The 18,833-nt window shown below is 41.8% G+C and overlaps 1 protein-coding gene across 1 annotated transcript in view; it reads right to left on the bottom strand.

Annotated features, from left to right (window-relative positions):
* LOC122551163 (high-affinity choline transporter 1-like) overlaps positions 1-18,833 on the bottom strand; it is a 36,505-nt gene that overhangs the window by 14,858 nt on the left and 2,814 nt on the right. Inside the window, exons 2-5 of the mRNA XM_043692789.1 lie at positions 12,299-12,493; positions 7,707-7,820; positions 6,207-6,362; positions 3,447-3,595 (exon numbers count right to left, since the gene is read on the bottom strand). Of these exons, the coding sequence (XP_043548724.1) occupies positions 3,447-3,595; positions 6,207-6,362; positions 7,707-7,820; positions 12,299-12,482 (603 nt within the window). The 5' untranslated portion in view covers positions 12,483-12,493. The remainder of the gene's footprint in view (positions 1-3,446; positions 3,596-6,206; positions 6,363-7,706; positions 7,821-12,298; positions 12,494-18,833) is intronic.

Below are 18,833 nucleotides of genomic sequence, written 5' to 3'. Positions count from 1 at the left end.
TTAAACTCCATTTGCCACCTCTCAGCCCAGCTCTGCAACTTGTCTATGTCTCTCTGTAACCTACAACATCCTTCGTCACTATCCACAACTCCACCGACCTTAGTGTCATCTGCAAATTTACTAACCCACCCTTCTACGTCCTATCCAGGTCATTTATAAAAATGACGAACAGCAGTGGACCCAACACCGACCCTTGCGGAACACCACTGGTAACTGGACTCCAGGATGAACATTTCCCACCAACCACCACCCTCTGTCATCTTTCAGCAAGCCAATTACTGATCCAAACTGCTATATCTCCCACAATCCCATTCTTCCGCATTTTGTACAATAGCCTACTGTGGGAAACTTATCGAACGTCTTGCTGAAATCCATATACACCACATCAACTGTTTTACTCTCATCGACCTGTATGGTCACCTTCTCAAAGAACTCAATAAGGTTTGTGAGGCACAACCTATCCTTCACAAAACCGTGCTGACTATCTCTAATTAAATTATTCTTTTCTCGATGATTATAAATTCTATCTCTTATAATCTTTTCCAACACTTTACCAACAACTGAAGTAAGGCTCACTGGTCTATAATTACCTGGGTTGTCTCTATTCCCCTTCTTGAAGAGGGGAACCACATTTGCTATCCTCCAGTCTTCTGGCACTATTCCTGTAGACAATGACGATTTAAAGATCAATGCCAAAGGCTCGACAATCTCCTCCCTGGCGTCCCAAAGGATCCTAGGATAAATCCCATCCGGCCCAGGGGACTTATCTATTTTCACACTCTGCAGGATTTCTAATACCTCTTCCTTGTGAACCTCAATCCCACCTAGTCCAGTAGCCTGTATCTCAGTATTCTCCTCGACAACATTGTTGTTTTCTAGAGTGAATGTTGTCAAACAATATTTATTTAGTGCTTCCCCTATCTCCTCTGACTCCACACACAACTTCCTACTATTATCCTTGATTGGCTCTAATCTTACTCTAATCATTCTTTTATTCCTTGAATACCTATAGAAAGCCTTAGGGTTTACCCGGATCCTATCTGCCAACAACTTCTCATGTCTCCTCCTTGTTCTTCTGAGCTCTCTTTAGGTCTTTCCTGGCTACCTTGTAACTCTTAAGTGCCCTAACTGAGCTCAGTTCACATCTCATCCTAACATAAGCTTTCTTATTCCCCTTGAGCAGAGATTCCACTTCCTTCGTAAACCACGGTTCCCGCGCTCTACAGCTTCCTCCCTGCCTGACAGGTACATACTTATCTAGGACACACAGGAGCTTTTCCTTGAATAAGCTCCACATTTCTAATGTGCCCACCCCCTGCAGTTTCCTTCCCCATTCTACGCTTCCTAAATCTTTCCTAATTGCATCGTAATTTCCCCATCTATAGTACTCGTACTATAGTGTTCCCAGTCAATATTTGGAAAGTTGAAGTCCCCCATGACAACTACCCTGTCTCTCTCACTCCTATCGAGAATCATCTTTGCTATCCTTTCCTCTACATCTCTGGAACTATTCAGAGGCCTATAGAAAACTCCCAACAGGGTGACCTCTCCTTTCCTGTTTTTAACCTCAGCCCATACTACCTCAGTTGACGAATCCTTCTGCAACTGTAATACTGTCCTTGACCAACAATGCCACCTCCCCCCCATCCCGCTCTTTTACCATTTTCTGTGTTCTTACTGAAACTTCTAAATCCTGGAACCTGCAACAACCATCCCTGTCCCAGCTCTATCCATGTCTCCGAAATGGCCACAACATCAAAGTACCAGGTACCAACCCATGCTACAAGTTCACCCACCTTATTCCGGATGCTCCTGGCATTGAAGTAGACACACTTCAAACCAACTTCTCGCTTGCCGGTGCCATCTACCTCCCTGAAACTTGATTTCAGACCTCCCTACTCTCAACCTTTTCTATACTCGAACTACAATTTTGGTTTCCATCCCCCTGCGTCCATCAATCATCCAGATCCTTTGGATCTACATGCACTCGAAACTTTTAACCTTTGGTAAATAAAGATTGTGGGGTAGGGAGCAGAGATGGACAACTGCTAATCAAACAGAGTTCAGGTGGTAGACCAGAGTGAAGTATTTCTGATTTTTAAGCCAAACATCCACAATGACACTTAGCTGGAGCACTAAACACCAGAGCTGCAGTCAGCTTTCACTTTCTGATCTCTACTACCAGTTTCACAGGCTCAGGATAGACAAGGTTAAGAGATTTCAAGGACTTGTAGGTTCTGCTACATATACATTAAAGAGTCTGAACAATTGGCACATATTGAGCTGTAGAGAGGTATCAGTATTTTTAACATTGTGAAATGCAACAAATGAATTATCGTTCTTTAAAGCTATTCTCTTATTGTCATTCTATACAGTGTTTTGTTTTCATTCACTCATGTGGGCAATGCTGGATGACCAAACATTCATTGGCCACACATAGTTTCTCTTGAAAAGGTGGTGGTGAGTTGCTTCCTTGAACCATTGCAATCCATTTGGTGTAGGTACACCCACAAAGGGAGGCCAAGGGGCAGCTCAGTGGTTAGCAATGCCAGGGATCCAGGTTCAATTCCAATCTCAGGTGCCTGTCTGTATGGGTCTGCGTGGGTTTCCTCCCACAGTGCAAAGATGTGCAGTTTAGGCGGATTGGCCATGCTAAATTACCTGTAGCATCCAGGGATATGTAGGCTGGCTGGGTGAAATGAAAGTTTACAGAGATGGGATGGGTTTGGGTGGGATGCTCTTCAGAGGGATAGTGTGGACTTGATGGGCTGAATGGCCTATTTCCACACTGTAGGAATTCTATGATTTTGACATTGAAGGAATTGCAATATATTTCCAAGTCATGATGGCATGAGTGAAGGGACAAAGTCTGGTCTGGAGGCATGAGATGGCATGGGAGGCGGAGGAGGGTGTAAGGGGGGAGGTCTTGAGACTTGCTTCTGCTTCCACTGTGTCAATTCCTACAGCACCAAGGTGAGCCCTTTGGCCTGACTACAATTCACAAAAATAATGACGGTGCCACCCTTTTGTATACTTTCTCCTGAGAGGGACAAACCAAGCCAGGACATTTCCTATCACCCACTACCTGACTATCTGATAATAATCCAGGCCCTCATCTTTTAAGGCTTTTGTTGGCTGAGTGATTTGACACTTAGAATGATCATTTGAACAAGTGATCAAGTAATCATATTCCAAAAAAGCTGATTATTCCAACATTTTGTGCAATGGGGAATAACCTGAGAGACTGATCTTACAATGAATAAAAGATGCAGTTGGAATGGGAAATGTTACTCAGGCAGCAATCCTAGCTTACAATAAACATAATCGAAACTTCAATGGATCACGGCCATGACCTAACAGTCTTGCATTATCATTTTAAAATAATGGGTCAACGATGTATATTTATGCAAATACTGTTACTATATGTAAGAGAGTCTGCAACTCACCAAGCCAAAGAAAATGCAACCTAATTGAACGACATCAGTATATGCCACTGAATACAACCCTCCAAGTAACGTATAAATCATTGTTACACAAGCTGAAATGACCACTGATAGCTTCTTATCAAGGTCCAGAATAACACTAGATGTTGTACCTGAGCAATAAAAGGCAAAATTTATGTTTAGTCTTTAACCATCAATACATCAATTAAAAAAAAGGTTTACACTGAACAAAAATTTAGAAGCTCCAAAAGCCTGCTCAGATATGTGTTAGCCACACAGCTCCATGGAAACATTTCAGCAAAAGCCTTTGTGAATCTCCTCTTGATGGTAAACGCTCCTGTGTAAGTGTTTTGAGAGACCCTGTGATCAAAGCTGATCTTGGACTTTGACCTGCACTGAAAATGTCTGTGAGGAGTAGTTGAACTGAAATGTAATCACTGGAGTTGGGGTTGAGGCCAGAGTGTCTGCAATTTGCATTATATACATTTCAGCCTGAAATAGGTTTAGAAATAAAGTGCTACATCATTCATTCCCAGGAAATGTATCAGTGAATGATTGTTCTTTGGTGATAACAGCTGTAGAAGGAACCTTGCTCAGACAAGGCCTAGTGTAAGGACAGGCAGGTACTTTAAACAAATAGCTACCTTTCAAAATTGTGTTGGCTTTGCATTCAAACTTATATAATAGGATCCTTCTAGAATATATAGCATTGGATGTCATTTTGGTGGACAAAATTGTGGTTCAACTGCCTGAAAAGGAAATAGAACCATGGACTGGTTCACCATGATGAACACATACAGAAATTGCTGGAGAAACTCAGCAGGTCTGGCATATCTGTGGGAAAAAAGCAGAGTCAATGCATCGAGTCCGATGACTTGATGATGAAAAGTCTAATGAAGAGTCTCCAGGTGTTGCGAATCAGACAAGGTAGAGATATAAGGATCTGCAGAAACTGATTTGATACTAAGAGGTACAATATCCTTCCCACCTATGAGGATGAGGACACAAACTATTGGATGGACAGCCCAAAGACTCACCATGATACCTTGGAGCAGGACTCTGCCCAAAAGCATAAGGAGAGGAAGCATAATGTGTCAGTTTTAAGAGGATTCAATAACTAAGGGATGGCTTTGAGTGTTGTTGGCTAGGCCTGAATTTATTGCCCATTCTCAATTGCCCTTAAGGCAGTGAAAAGCTACCAACATCACTGTGAGTTGAGAGTCACATGTAGGCCAGACAAGGTAAGTGGTAGATGTCCTTCCTGTAAGGGCAGTAACGAAAAATCTACAGGGAGTTACACGGTCACCACAATTTTACTTTCACCACCTGTTATCTGAGATTCAAACCCATGTCCCAGAACATGGGGATCTGGATTACCAGAGACATAACGACTAAACTACTGTTTCCCCACAGGACAGCACTCTTTCTAAAATAGATCAGGAGTCCCATTTGGTATATTGCCTGCATCACGTCAGGGTGAGGATCATCTCAAACCTGCTTGAAAGGTTAATGGCCAAAAGAAGGAGGGAGGACTGAGTCATTGTGATCCATTACCATCGAAAATAACAGGCAAGAGGTCATGTTCAGAGGATTACCACTAAAATGCCAGACAAGGAACATCTCCAACAAGAAAGGTTCCAACTATCATTCTTTGACATTCAATGGAAATATTATGTCTCAATCCCTCATTCTGGGGACTTACCATTGATGAGCCATAAAATACTTGGGACAACCTAGCACACTTGGGATTTTTCAGCATCTCCTGTGCAATTGTGGTACCATGTCTAATGTTAGGCATTACATTTTGTTTTTGTGAGAATGCCCTGTTTTAATATAGTTAATAGTCTGCATGTTGCAAACAGCTAAAAGGATATATCAAACAACATGGTGTTAGAAGTCAAATTCTCACCAGAGAAAAACACCAATGAAACTTACCTCATGGTGGGCTACTTGTAAAAGTTTTCCTGACTGGATGTAACTGCCCATTTATTCTGGGATCTTTTAATCCCAGCGAAGAGAGAAATGAGCAGCGCAGAATCTCCTGTCTTCAAGATGAGTGAGCAGAATAAAATCAGCAATAGAGAGAGTACACCATTTTTATAGCACTAGCTGCCTTATTCTGGTAGATTTCTATAGATTCTGCCTTTTATTGAATGAGACAGACTGATCAATGGGTAAATAAATACAAGGGTAGGTGGGATTGTGTGAAAGTGGGTGAGTAGATCACTGGGTGAGGAGGTAATTGGATGAGGTAGGTTAGTGGATGAGGCGGGTAAGGTGGGTTAATGGGTGAGGTGAGTAACTGGGTGAGGTGGGGAGGTGAGTTGGTGCATGAGTGGACAGTCAATTCAAGTTGTCAACCAGGTTACTTGGGTCAGTCTGAGCTGTACAACAGGCAGTTGGGCTATAGTTTGGATTTTGGGCCCAGTCAGGTTGGTTCGGATGGTGATTGGGTAATTAGGTGGTCACTGGATATTTGGGTTGGATCGGGCTGAAAGGGTAGTCAGGTGATCAGGGTACAGTAAGACTGGGCACGTGGTTGGGGTGGGGGTTTATTTGGCTGGTCAGGCAGAGGGCTTGGAGGATGGTGATTGGGGATAGACTGCAGTTAGAGTTACCTGACTGCTAGACTGCAAACATCTTTAAACTTGAGGGGGACTTTCCATATTTGCCCATGACATATCTCATAAGACTAAAAGAATTTGACCTTTACGAGAGCTAGATGAGCCGAATAGACTGGAAAAGAAACATTCATATGATTACCTAAAGCTGCAAGGATGGCAGCAGACCAGAATATTTCCCCGATTATGGCAGGGATAAACACTAAACTTCCAATTTGTTTCCCATAACGCAGCTGAAATGGGTCCAACATTGTTACATATTTCTCAGCTCGCATTTTCTTGGCAAAACACAATCCACCTGTGTAAAAGCAGAAGAAAGGCTCTTAGATACCCACATAGGTGAATCCAAAGGTTTGCTGTAACTTCATCTACATTTAATCTTCATGGCTGAGATTTATCCATATGCTGCAGGCTTTTGTTTCTTTAAATATGACTAGGTTGCACAAATTCTGTGCTGCACAAGCTGCATTTTTATGCTGAAATGTTCGAGTGTAATACATAGCACACAGGACTGCAAACGAGTAAGAACAAATTGTTTAAGAATATTTAAGCTGAGAAACAATTTCCTCTCTAACAGTGGTAAATAGCACATACACCTCACGGTGTAATCAGTGTTGAGAAATCTGAAAGGCTGCTGCTTTTGCAAGTGTGTACTTTGACCTCAGAAAGCAAACTGTGCAAATAGATGCAAAAGCGCTGGAAATTCAACTCATTATTTAGTGGCACGCCAGGCCAACATATTGAATGTTTCGAAGAAAATGTCAGTTCTTGGGGCTAAAGGGATCAAAGAATGTAGGAAGAAAGTGGGAACAGGGAACTGAGTTGGATGATGAATGATGTTCATATGGTGGAGCAGGCTCAATGGGCAAACAACCTACACTGACTCCTTTCTCTCAGGCTTCTGGGTTTCAGCCTGACAGAGTGGTCAGAGCCCTGGGCTGGCTTCTTCCATAGATCCAGGTTAAGTCAGTAAGTTGCTGGTGAGGAAGTGAGTGTACAAATGAAATGTAAAGGAATGGCAACAATTGAAGGAAAATATGGGATTGGAACGGGAAAAGAACACAAGTTCTGAAAGTTTCTGAAAGATTTGAAATGCATCTGAACCCATTGGAAGCTGTTGGTGGTGATAAAATTTGCAAAAAGGCGACGGACAAAAATGCAGGAAAATGAAGTCCCATATGTAGATTTGAGACTGCAGTGGGCCAAGCCAATAGAGGCTGTTAGGATCAAATGTCCTTATAACAAAAGTTACAGCTGTGCACCCATTTCACTGCTCACCTAAAACCGATGAAGACAGTCCTGCACACCCCACAATGTCTGAAAATATGATCTGTCACATTTGAACAATCTAGGGTTGCTGGTCGATGTCTTTCCTGTCAATATTGTGCTTTGTGAGAAATAACATTCTGGGTTTGGGTTACTTCTGAATGTCCATCCAACTTAACAAATAGTTTGAACCTATACATTGTGCCACTGTTGCACTGTGGATACAATGTTTGCAACTTATATTGCAAGTTAGAGCCTCTACCTGTGCTAATTGTTTGTTAATGTGAGGTCAGTGTTGCTGTCAACTGCATCCTACATTCTGATTAACAACATACAAGTAAATGAGTGAACTGATACTGGGATTATATTTACTCACCAATAACCAAACAAAGTATTGAGGTCCAAGGTGCTACAGTCCATACTAGTCCAGCATCCGGTCGATACACCATCTCAGCGATGCCATTTATATATGCACCACCAACCCAGGTTGCTGCAATGGATGCAAAAGCACTGGAAATCCATCTCATTATATCAATACATGTGGGGAAAATAAACAGTTAACATGCCACTGTAGTTGAAATATAAACCCATCTGCTGATAACATTAGAAACCAATATTGTTAGATTGCAAGAGAAAGTTGGCTTCTCTTTTCTGAAGGAGTATCAGGGAACACTTTACCAAATACTAGACTTTCATAGTAAAGATGCTTCTATTTTGTATGATATATTGTAGTAAGGTAGATTTTATATTGTACGCTTATGATAGTATCTCTTGATAATCCAGGTTGGAAAAAAAACACAATTACTGTAATATTAAACTAAAATATTGCCGATACTGGAAAGCCCAACAGGTCAGGCAGCATCCATAGAGAGAAATAGAGTTATCAGTTCAGGTTGTTAAACTTTCCCTACTAGCTTTTCATCTTTTCTTGTTTTCATTATGTAATCATGTTGTTTGTACTATTAACCACCACATAAAATATTTGCTTTTCTGTAGAGAGTCACGGCTGATTGAATGTATAACAGTGCATGCATGTGAATGTGTGGCTAGGAATTTATATGTATAAAATGTTCTAACTGCATCTTTTCATCTCAATCACTTGCTAGGTATTTAATGAGCCCATTAACAATGTGACCTCTAATTAATATCAATCAAGGGTTTATGATTTTGTTCCTGTGTCTGACAAGTTTCACTTGCTTTAGCGTCTGGCTCAACCAATGCTTTGCACATGATCCGGACCCCTGTTGTAGGCACATGTGATTCAGTGCGGAGGGTCCTGTATCACTTCTTGTGGTCCCTGATCTTTTTCCATCCACTGTTTAGCTTCGCTGCATTTAATTTCCAACCTGTCCTTACACATCTGTAAACCGTATCCTCTCTCAAGTCAACAAAGGATCCTGCACATGAAGTCTAATTCTCGCTCCCATCCGGTTGCTCCTGTGTGTGTGTGATCCAATCTTACCTCATGTTTCTGCTTGTCTTTCTTTCAGATCAAACCAGAAAAGATTACAAATTTTACAAAAACATTAAAAATCATTTTTAATTTATGTCCAAAATCAATTTACTTGAATATCTCATTATTCTTTCATAGCATCGTCAGCAGTTGTTGTTCACCCCTAACTGCCCTTGAACTGAATGGGTGGCCAGGCCGTTTCAGTGGGCAATTAAGAGCCAATTGCATTGTTGTGGGTCGGGAGCCACATGTAGGACTGGGAGATTTCCATCCGCAAGGGCATTACAAACCAGAGGGTTTTTTTTTCTCCTGCCATCCATCTGCAATGGTCAATAAAATAGTTTTTAAATACAGATGTAATTGAATTCAAAGTTCACCATTTGCCATGGTAGGATTTGAACTCATAACCCAGCACATTAGCTTGGGGCTCTGGGCTACTCACCCAGTGACAGTATTGTTACACGGGAGCACAAAGGGAACCCTATTCATTTCCTTTTTGACAAATGATATTAAATCATTACTATGTGGAGATGGACTGGGTGTTGGACTGGGTGGACATACCCAAAAGTCAAACGACACCAGGTTATATCCAATAGATGTATTTAAAATCACAAGCTTTTAGAGCACTGCTCCTTGGTCAGGTCAAGTGGAGACAGGCACAGGCACAGAGTATATAGGTGGAGAGGTAATGACAAGGTAATTCCACATAGTTAAGAATATCAACAGATAATACAAACAGTGAGAGTAGAATTTGTACTTATCTGTTGATATTCTTCACTACCTGGAGTTATCTTGCCATTATCTCTCCACCTACATACTCTGTGCCTGTAACTCTCTCTCCACCTGACCTGACAAAGGAGCAGCGCTATGAAAGCTTGTGATTTTAAATTAATCTGTTGGACTATAACTTGGTGTCATATGACTTTTGTCATTAAATGATGAAGTTGAAATTCCTGACACTGCATTGTTATAAATACCAAGTGTATGGGGTCATTATGTATTGTGACAGTCTGTTGAATTTAGGGTAAATTGGAGGAATGAACGGGATCATAGGAGCTGCTCTGAAATTTGCCTAACAACAGGCTTGGCTGGGTTGGTTGTTAAATGTTAAAGGAACACGTGGATTCTTTCAGCAGGGATGGGTATGGAAGATGTTGGTGGATTAATATTGGCCAGATCACTTGGAAGCATTTTGAGGAAGTATTGTGTCATGCGACCTCTATCCTGCAGCTGAGAGGACAGATGTGTTTCAGCTAAAAGGCCACTCCTCTGACAATGCAGCACTCCCTCAGTACTGACCCTCTGACAGAGCAGTATTCTCTCAGTATTACCCTTTGTCAGTGCAGCACTTCCACAGTATGACCCTCTGACAGTGAAGCACTCCCTCAGTACTGACCCTTTGACGGTGCAGCACTCCCTCAGTACTAAACCTCTGATAGTGCAGCACTCCCTTAGTACTGACCCTCTGACAGTGCAGCACTCCCTCAGTAATTACCCTCTGACAGTGCAGCACTCCCTCAGTAATTACCCTCTGACAGTGTAGCACTCCCTCAGTACTAAACCTCTGACAATGCAACACTCCCTTAGTAATGACCCTCTGACAGTGCAGCAATTCCTCACTACAGACTCTCTGACAGTGCAGCACTCCCTCAGTAATTACCCTCTGACAGTGCAGCACTCTCTCAGTATGACCCTCTGACAGTGCAGCACTCTCTCAGTACTGACTCTCTGACAGTGCAGCACTCCCTCAGTAGTTACCCTCTGACAGTGCAGCACTCCCTCAGTACTGACCCTCTGACAGTGCAGCACTCCCTCAGTATGACCCTCTGACAGTGTAGCAATTCCTCACTACAGACCCTCTGACAGTGCAGCACTCCCTCAGTAATTACCCTCTGACAGTGCAGCACTCCCTCAGTACTGACCCTCTGACAGTGCAGCACTCCCTCAGTAATTACCCTCTGACAATGCAGCAATCCCTCACTATGGACTCTCTGACAGTGCAGCACTCCCTCAGTATGACCCTCTGACAGTGTAGCACTCGCTCAGTATGACCCTCTGACAGTGCAGCACTCTCTCAGTACTGACCTCTGACAGTGCAGCACTTCCACAGTAGTTACCCTCTGACAGTGCAGCACTCCCACAGTACTGTGATTAGATTAGATTAAATTACTTACAGTGTGGAAACAGGCCCTTCGGCCCAACAAGTCCACACCGGCCCTCCAAAGAGCAACCCACCCAGACCCATTCCCCTACATTTACCCCTTCAACTGACACTAGCGGCAATTTAGCATGGCCAATTCATCTAACCTGCACACCTTTGGATTGTGGGAGGAAACCGGAGCACCTGGAGGAAACCCACACAGACACGGGGAGAATGTGCAAACTCCTCACAGACTATTGCCTGAGGCAGGAATTGAACTCAGGTCTCTGGTGCTGTGAGGCAGCAGTGCTAACCACTGTGTCACCGTGCCGCTACCTTGTATGTGATGCCCTTGTCTTCTGGATAGTAATGGTCGTGGGTTTGGAAAATGCCTTGGTGAATTTCTGCATTGCATCTTATAGATGGTGGACACTGCTGCTATTAAATATTGGCAGTGTAGGAAGTGCCTTTGACAGTGCAGCACTCCCTCAGTACTGACCTTTTGACAGTGCAGCATTCTCTCAGTACTAATCCTCTAACAGTGCAACACTCCCTCAGTACTGATCCTCTAACAGTGCAACACTCCCTCAGTACTGATCCTCTGACAGTGCAACACTCCCTCAGTATGACCCTCTGACAGTGCAGCACAATTGGTCCTGAAACCAGATGCCCTTCTCTCTGAATTTAAAATGCTGCCTTGGAACATTTTATATTTATCTGAGAGCAGGTATGAAGCTAGGAATCGTGCTGTGAGTAACTCACCTCCTGACTCCCCTAACCCTGTCCACCATCTTCAAGGCTCAAATTAGGAGTGTGATGGAATACTCCCCGCTAGCTTGGATGGGTATAGCTTCATCAATACTCAAGAAGCTTGACACCTTGTAGGACGAAGAACCCATGTGACCGAGACTGCAGTGTTACAGAGTCATAAAGTCAAAAGTAAATATGAATGGGTAGTAAATGCTGACTTAGTTAGCAATGTCTATATCCCATGAATTACTATGTTTTTTAAGGAATGAAAGGGTAGCAGGCCTCTGTTTAACATGTTGTTCTATATTATCCATGTCCAAACAATGGAGAGCTCTGTTCAGGGATCAGAATTGCTCTCGAACAGCCAGAACCCTGATTCAGAAAGAATAGTCTCACCACTGAGTTAACTTTAATTTGTTAAGGAGCAATATTTCTATTTTGTGCTTTTGACTTGAACGCTTCCTAGCACCGAAATTAATGGCCATAAAATAATCGGCCCAAATTGCGAATACATGTTTCTGACCAATCAGGTTCCTCATTGGTCATTCAAAGTTGGAAACTGACCGTCTGCAAATCTGACGAACATTACAAGTCTCTCTTGATAATTTAAAAACAGTTACTGTACCCGTGGTTGTTAGAATGCCAAGAATGAATCCGATTTTTCGTCCTGCGATCATTACCATTTCGGGTTGATCACCCTCGTACCCTCTTTCAACCTTTTTGGCTCTCCTTGCTGCCCAGATGCCAACCATGAGGATAAGAAGATAAAAGCTGGCAATTGACACAGCCCCAGCGATATTTATCGCCATGGTGCTTTCCCCTATTGCATGAGACAAACAAACACTATGATTACAACTGAATGTAATTTTCAGCAACTATTTCTGTCATTATAGACAACATTCCTAAAGATGTTTTAGAAACCATTTAAGGCTAACCTCTGATAGATGACTATAGAATAGCAAATAGCTTCACAATATTCATCAAACAGGTTTTTCCAAGTTGTTTCTCCAGTTTAAAATTGATGTTTTCTTACATTTAGTACATAACCTGACTTGTTTAGCAGATTAATAAACATATTCAAGAATAGAGAAATAGGAAAACTCTTGGTACATTTATGTTGAGATTTATATGATACAAAGATGTGTTGTCTGCAAGATATATGACTTTACAGACAGTACATTCAAATCATTTGACCTTGGTATGTATGCACGCTGTACAGAATACTGAAGGTCCTTGTGTAGAGAGGTCCTTGTGGACAATGTAGCAGTGATACATAAGAGCTATAGAGAAATTCCATCAACAATCCCATCCACCTCATCCTCCAGATTTAATGGGGAGTGCATAAACAAATGGTTAAGTCCTTCTTAAAGCCAGCCCCACACACATTCAGGCAAAGGTCTCGGAAAACTAACTCTGATGGACTGAGCATTGCATCCAGACTGATGACAAACAGCTTCTCTGCAATTTCTGGCTCTCTCAACTTCTCAAATGGCTAACATTCTAAAAGAGAACAAAATAAGACTCCTGATACACTCTGAAGCTCTTCTTGAAATAAAGTAGCATTAAGGTTAACGACTGAGAGGAGCTTGTTCCAGGTCATTCAGAACAGCAACAACTCGTATCATGCTTTGAATCATAGCTTCTTAATGACGAGGAAGAATGAAAGCAGTGAGGGAAAGATAAATAGGCAAATCCTGCACTTAGGATCCCATTACCTTTTGGGATGTCCTCTCCTATGAACCTCAAGATCTATGATTGGAGAATCTGTATAACATGTTATCCAATATTACCCATGTCGAAACAAATGGTTCAGATTCGTTCTTAGATTGAAAATTGGTCCATTCAGACACATGAACACCCTTGGCAGAAATTTGTGATCCTGAATAGATGCCATCTTAGACCCAAAGGACAGCTAACAACATGGATGGGGTGGGCTATTTTACACAGAGCGGCTGGACAGGTTTGGCCTGTATCCATTAGAATTTAGAAGACTGAGGGTGATCTTATTAAAAGGACTTTGCAGAATGGATGTTAAGAAGATGATCCCTCTTGTGCAAGAGACTAGAATCAGGGGACACAATTTAGAGAAACAGATCTTCCATTTCAGACAAAGATGAGGAGGAACATTGTCTCTTATACTGTCATGAGTCTTTGGAACTCTTACCTTCCAGAGAGTGTTGGGAAGTGGGGGCTTCTTGAATATTTTAAAGGAATAGGTAAATAAATTTTTGATGAACAAGATAGTTAATGAAATCAGGGGGATGCAGGAATGTAGAGTTGAGAGGCCACATTCAGATAAACCTTGATCTTATTGAATGCTCATGCTCAAAGCACCAAATGACTTTCTCTTGCTTCTAAAGCCTAGATAAGTGTGTTTATATTTACACTACTGCTTCAATCAGAACATTGGGGATTTATGGAGGACTTACAGTAAACATTTTAAAGCAACAAAACTCCACTTACTCAGCAAAGTATCCATTTAAACAGTGCAGCTATAAGCAGAATCTTTTTTTTACAAACTACAGCAAACAGACTCATGACTAAAACTAGAGAAAGGTCACCCTCTGTTATTTTTCCAACCACATGGAGTGAGTAAAGGATAGTGGCTGACAAATTACATGTAGAATCAACCCCAGGCACATTTCCAATCTCAGCGTGACTGATGGGGATTGAGCCATTGTGACTGAACATAATGGTGCCACAACATGCAGCCCTGATTTTAAGGGCTTTTTAGATTAGATTACTTACAGTGTGGAAACAGGCCCTTCGGCCCAACAAGTCCACACCGACCCACACCCCACCCATACATTTACCCCTTCACCTAACACTACAGCAAATTTAGCATATCCAATTCACCTGACCTGCACATCTTTGGACGATGGGAGGAAACCGGAGCACCCACACACAGACACGGGGAGAATGTGCAAACTCCACACAGACAGTCACCTGAGGCGGGAATTGAACCCGGGTCTCTGGTGCTGTGAGGCAGCAATGCTAACCACTGTGCCACCGTGCTGCCCACTAGAATGGGAACCTTTGGATGTCAGGTTTTTATTTCAGATTAGATTCCCTACAGGCTCTGAGATCACCCCTTCTGCAAGAGATATTAGTGCCTTTGAATTGTTTATGGAGCATACTTTGCTCTTGGCATTACTGATGGCTAGACAACATGCAGTTTTAGCAATTTTTAGAAGCATTGAGACTTAATTGGACCAAGTTAAAAATCACACAACACCAGGTGAGAGTCCAACAGATTTAATTGGAAGCACACTAGCTTTCAGAGCGACGCTCCTTCATCAGGTGGTCGCTCTGAAAGCTAGTGTGCTTCCAATTAAACCTGTTGGACTATAACCTGGAGTTGTGTGATTTTTAACTTTGTACACCCCAGTCCAACACCGGCATCTCCAAATCATAATTGGACCAAGGTATTTAGATGCCAGTATCTTTGATAAGACAGGTAAATATGTAACAACAGATCTCACTAATTCATTATTTTTATTTCATCTGATTATTAGATAAATAGCAAAACTTATAGTATTTTGGAAGTCATGAAGAAGAGTTGATTGGAGCACAGGAGTTTCTCTGTGACTGCAACTTTACTGACAGGGTAACATGTTACTTCCTTAGCAGTGAAAGTGGAATTTATGATGCACTTCCAGCATCATTTCCAAAGGGAATAACTCCAAGGAACCTCTGAAGGAGGACGTGAAAGAGGATTATGACCAAACCAATGCAATAGATAGAATATAAGAAATTTGCTCAAGATCCTTATTTTCCTGTGCTCCACCTGACATTTGTGTATGGAATGATTTCCTGGTATTCCAGAAAGGCTCTCCATCTTCTCTATTCACTCTGTGAGCAGATACGACACATCTTACTCCATTGATGCCAAAGCTGTGCTGTGGTATATTTCTTTTATCTAATTAGTTCTGGAAATTTCAAGACTGGTGCATCAGGTGGTGAATGATGTGAATTGGACTTCACCTTATAGCTGTTATTGTTTTGTAAGTTGCAAATTGTTGTATGGAATTCCTACGATACAGAAAGAGTCCATTCGGCCCATCAGATCTGTACCAAGCCTCTGAAAGCATCTGACCCAGTCCCAGTGCCTCCATCATATCCCAAAAACTCTGTATTTACCATGGCTAATCCACTTAGCTTGCACAGCCCTGGACACTATGTGGCAATTTGGCATGGTGTGATGATCCTGCTCCTTCCTTATGTTGTCCTTGGTTTCTTTCAAGAGGGGTTGTAAAAGGCAGAGGCTCCGACTTGTCAGTATAAGGCCACTTTGCTAATGGCTAAGAGATACTGCCCAAGGCAACAATCAGGGAAAAGGCTTTTAGGGTTTTTTTAAAAAAGCAGTTGGCCAGTTCTCCCAGTTCAGGGATTTTTCTAGTTTGGTTTAGTTTTAGCAGTAAGAAACTGCTGGGGACAGAGAAGCAGCTACAGTGAAAAGTGGTTCCATGGTTCAGCAAATGATCCCTGGCTGATCTCTCTCTCTCTACATCTCTCCTCTAAGAACCTGGGTTTGAATTTACCTTTTTTTGCCAAGGAATGTGCTTATGGGGATGTTGCAGGAAATTGGAACAGCATTGTTAAGCTGCAGTAGAGTTGGTTGGGTTTTCAGATGGATTAAGTTATTCTATATTCTGTTCTCTTTTGTTCGTGTTTCATTCAGTAATCTGTAAATAACTTTTGTTTAAAACTGAGTGATTTGATCAGCTGCATCACTCCTGGAGTATCCACCTTACATCTGCCTAAAACACCTAAAACAGTTAGGGTCTGGGCTACCTTCTTAAAACATTTTGAGGGGGTCTAGCCTGGTCCATAGCAAAGGCCAATCCACCTGACCTCCACATCTTTAGACTGTGGGAAGAAACCAGAGCACTTGGAGGAAACCTACGCAGACATGGGTAGAATGTGCAAACCCACGCAGTCACCCGAGGCTGGATTTGAACCTGAGTCCTTGGTGCTGTGAGGCAGCAGTGCTAGCCACCCCACCACCCATAAGGTAATATGAATTGATGAAGCACCTGACACTTCATGAGTGTTGGGTATGAACCAAAACAAGTTAAGGAATTTGGAGATAACAACAGAGTAAATCCAGAACAAGGAAACAGAGTAATTTGAGTTAAATTAGGTGTACAAGGATAAGTAAAGAGACAAAATCGATTAAGAGAGACAAGAAGGAAATATTGAAAGATAAAATGTTCTAGAAACAATTTCATGTCTGAGGGAGTGATATTCTACAGATTTGTTGTTCTTTCTCTGCACCTCTTAGGTTAAGGTTCATCAGGATTACAACTGATATTCTGAATAGAATTTTTATAACATCAATGACCAGTTCTAACTGACACTGGTATGATTTATTCAAAATAATTGCACTCATCCAGCAATTTCATAGCAACACGCTAGGGAGGATGATCATGAGATGGGTTATCCTTTGCATTTTATTTAATGGCAGCATGACATCTTCTCCAATAATTTATGGTGAATTTGAACCTATGGCGTATTCCTTCTCCATCAGAAATCATTCTCTGTTTAATGCACTAGTAATAGCGTCAGAAGTCACATAACACCAGGTCATAGTCCAACAGGTTTATTTGAAATCACAAGCTTTCAGAGCACAGATATAATTAGTTGTCATGTGACTTCTGACTTTGTCCACGTGGTCCAACACCAGCATCTTCACATCATAGCTAGTAATAATGGACATTATTATCTTGCCATTATTTCTCCAGTAATTTCTGGGACATGAAAATGGCTGAGAACATGAAATGAAGCTACTGTTCCTTTCAGTAGATAGTAGGCAGTTAAATAAAAAAGGACGACAGAGCAACAGCTGCAGTACTGTACTCAGGAAAATTCAGGCCGATAGTTATTGGCATTTGAATAGGAGCATAATGTCACCAGCCCTTCATTCTGTTTTATCTGTTCCTGTTATAAGTGAGTGTTCTTGTAGCACTTTGGTAGTGTCCTTATCTCTGGAAGCATTCAAGTCCTACCTGTTTCAGAGATATGCAATAACATCTCTGACCTATTTGACCAGAAAATATCTGTAAACAAACTATGGCAAGATGATGTAATTATGTCTTGATTTCAAACTAGCGATCCATATAAACATCAGATTTCTCAATTTGTAAACTCATTGGCACATTCTTCCTATTGATGTATGGTAATATGGCAACTCTTAACTATTATTCTTTTGGAAAAGGTAGCTTTCAGATTTTAGCCCCAAGTTCTCCAGGAACCTGCAGAATGATTCCAACAAAAGACACATGAAAATCACAATCTATAAGAGAAGCCACATAGTTTAAATGTTTCAATACTCCTTTCCAAATCATAGTCTCAATAACCAAACAGCCATATCGACTCATTGGAGTCATACAGAATGTAAACAGACCGTTTGGTCTAACTCACCCATGCCAACAAAGTTTCCCAAACTAAACTAGTCCCACTTGCCTGCTCTTGGTCCATATCCCTCTTAACCATTCCTATTCGTGTATCTATCCAATTGTGTTTTAAATGTTGTAACTGTACCTGCATCCACCATTTCCTCTGGCAGTTCATTCCACATATAACCACCCTCTGTATGAAAAATTGGCCCCTGAGGTCCCTTTTAAATCTTTCTCCTCTCACACTAAAAATATGGCCCCTAGTTTTGAATTCTACCACCCTAGAGAACAGACTTTTGTTATTCACCTTATCTATACCCCTCACGATTCACTTTGTCACAATTCTTTCTCTCCAGAACACATAATTTTCTACACCTTAAACAGCCATTTTGTAGATATTTCTAAATAAATGTAGTGTGGATTACAATGAACTATTTCAATCTTTTAGTGCTACCATCTCAGAGCCTGATTTTAAATGGATTAAGTCGATTTCATATAATTGCTACAGGTTGGAAACAGGCCAATCAGCTTTACAAATCCACACTGACTCTCCGCACAGCATCCCATCCAGACTCACCCCTCTACCCCTGCATTTCCCATGGCTAATCCACCCAACCCACACATCCCTGGATACTAAGGACAACTTAGCATGGCCAATCCATCTAACTTTAGACTGTGGGAGGAAACCAACATAGACACAGGAAGATTGTGTAAACTCCACACAGACAGACGCCTGAGACTGGAACTGAACCTGGGTCCCTG

The sequence above is a fragment of the Chiloscyllium plagiosum genome, chromosome 6 (assembly GCF_004010195.1).
Source record: "Chiloscyllium plagiosum isolate BGI_BamShark_2017 chromosome 6, ASM401019v2, whole genome shotgun sequence".
In the NCBI taxonomy this organism is placed as follows: domain Eukaryota; kingdom Metazoa; phylum Chordata; class Chondrichthyes; order Orectolobiformes; family Hemiscylliidae; genus Chiloscyllium; species Chiloscyllium plagiosum.
This window is presented reverse-complemented; position numbering and strand designations above follow the sequence as displayed.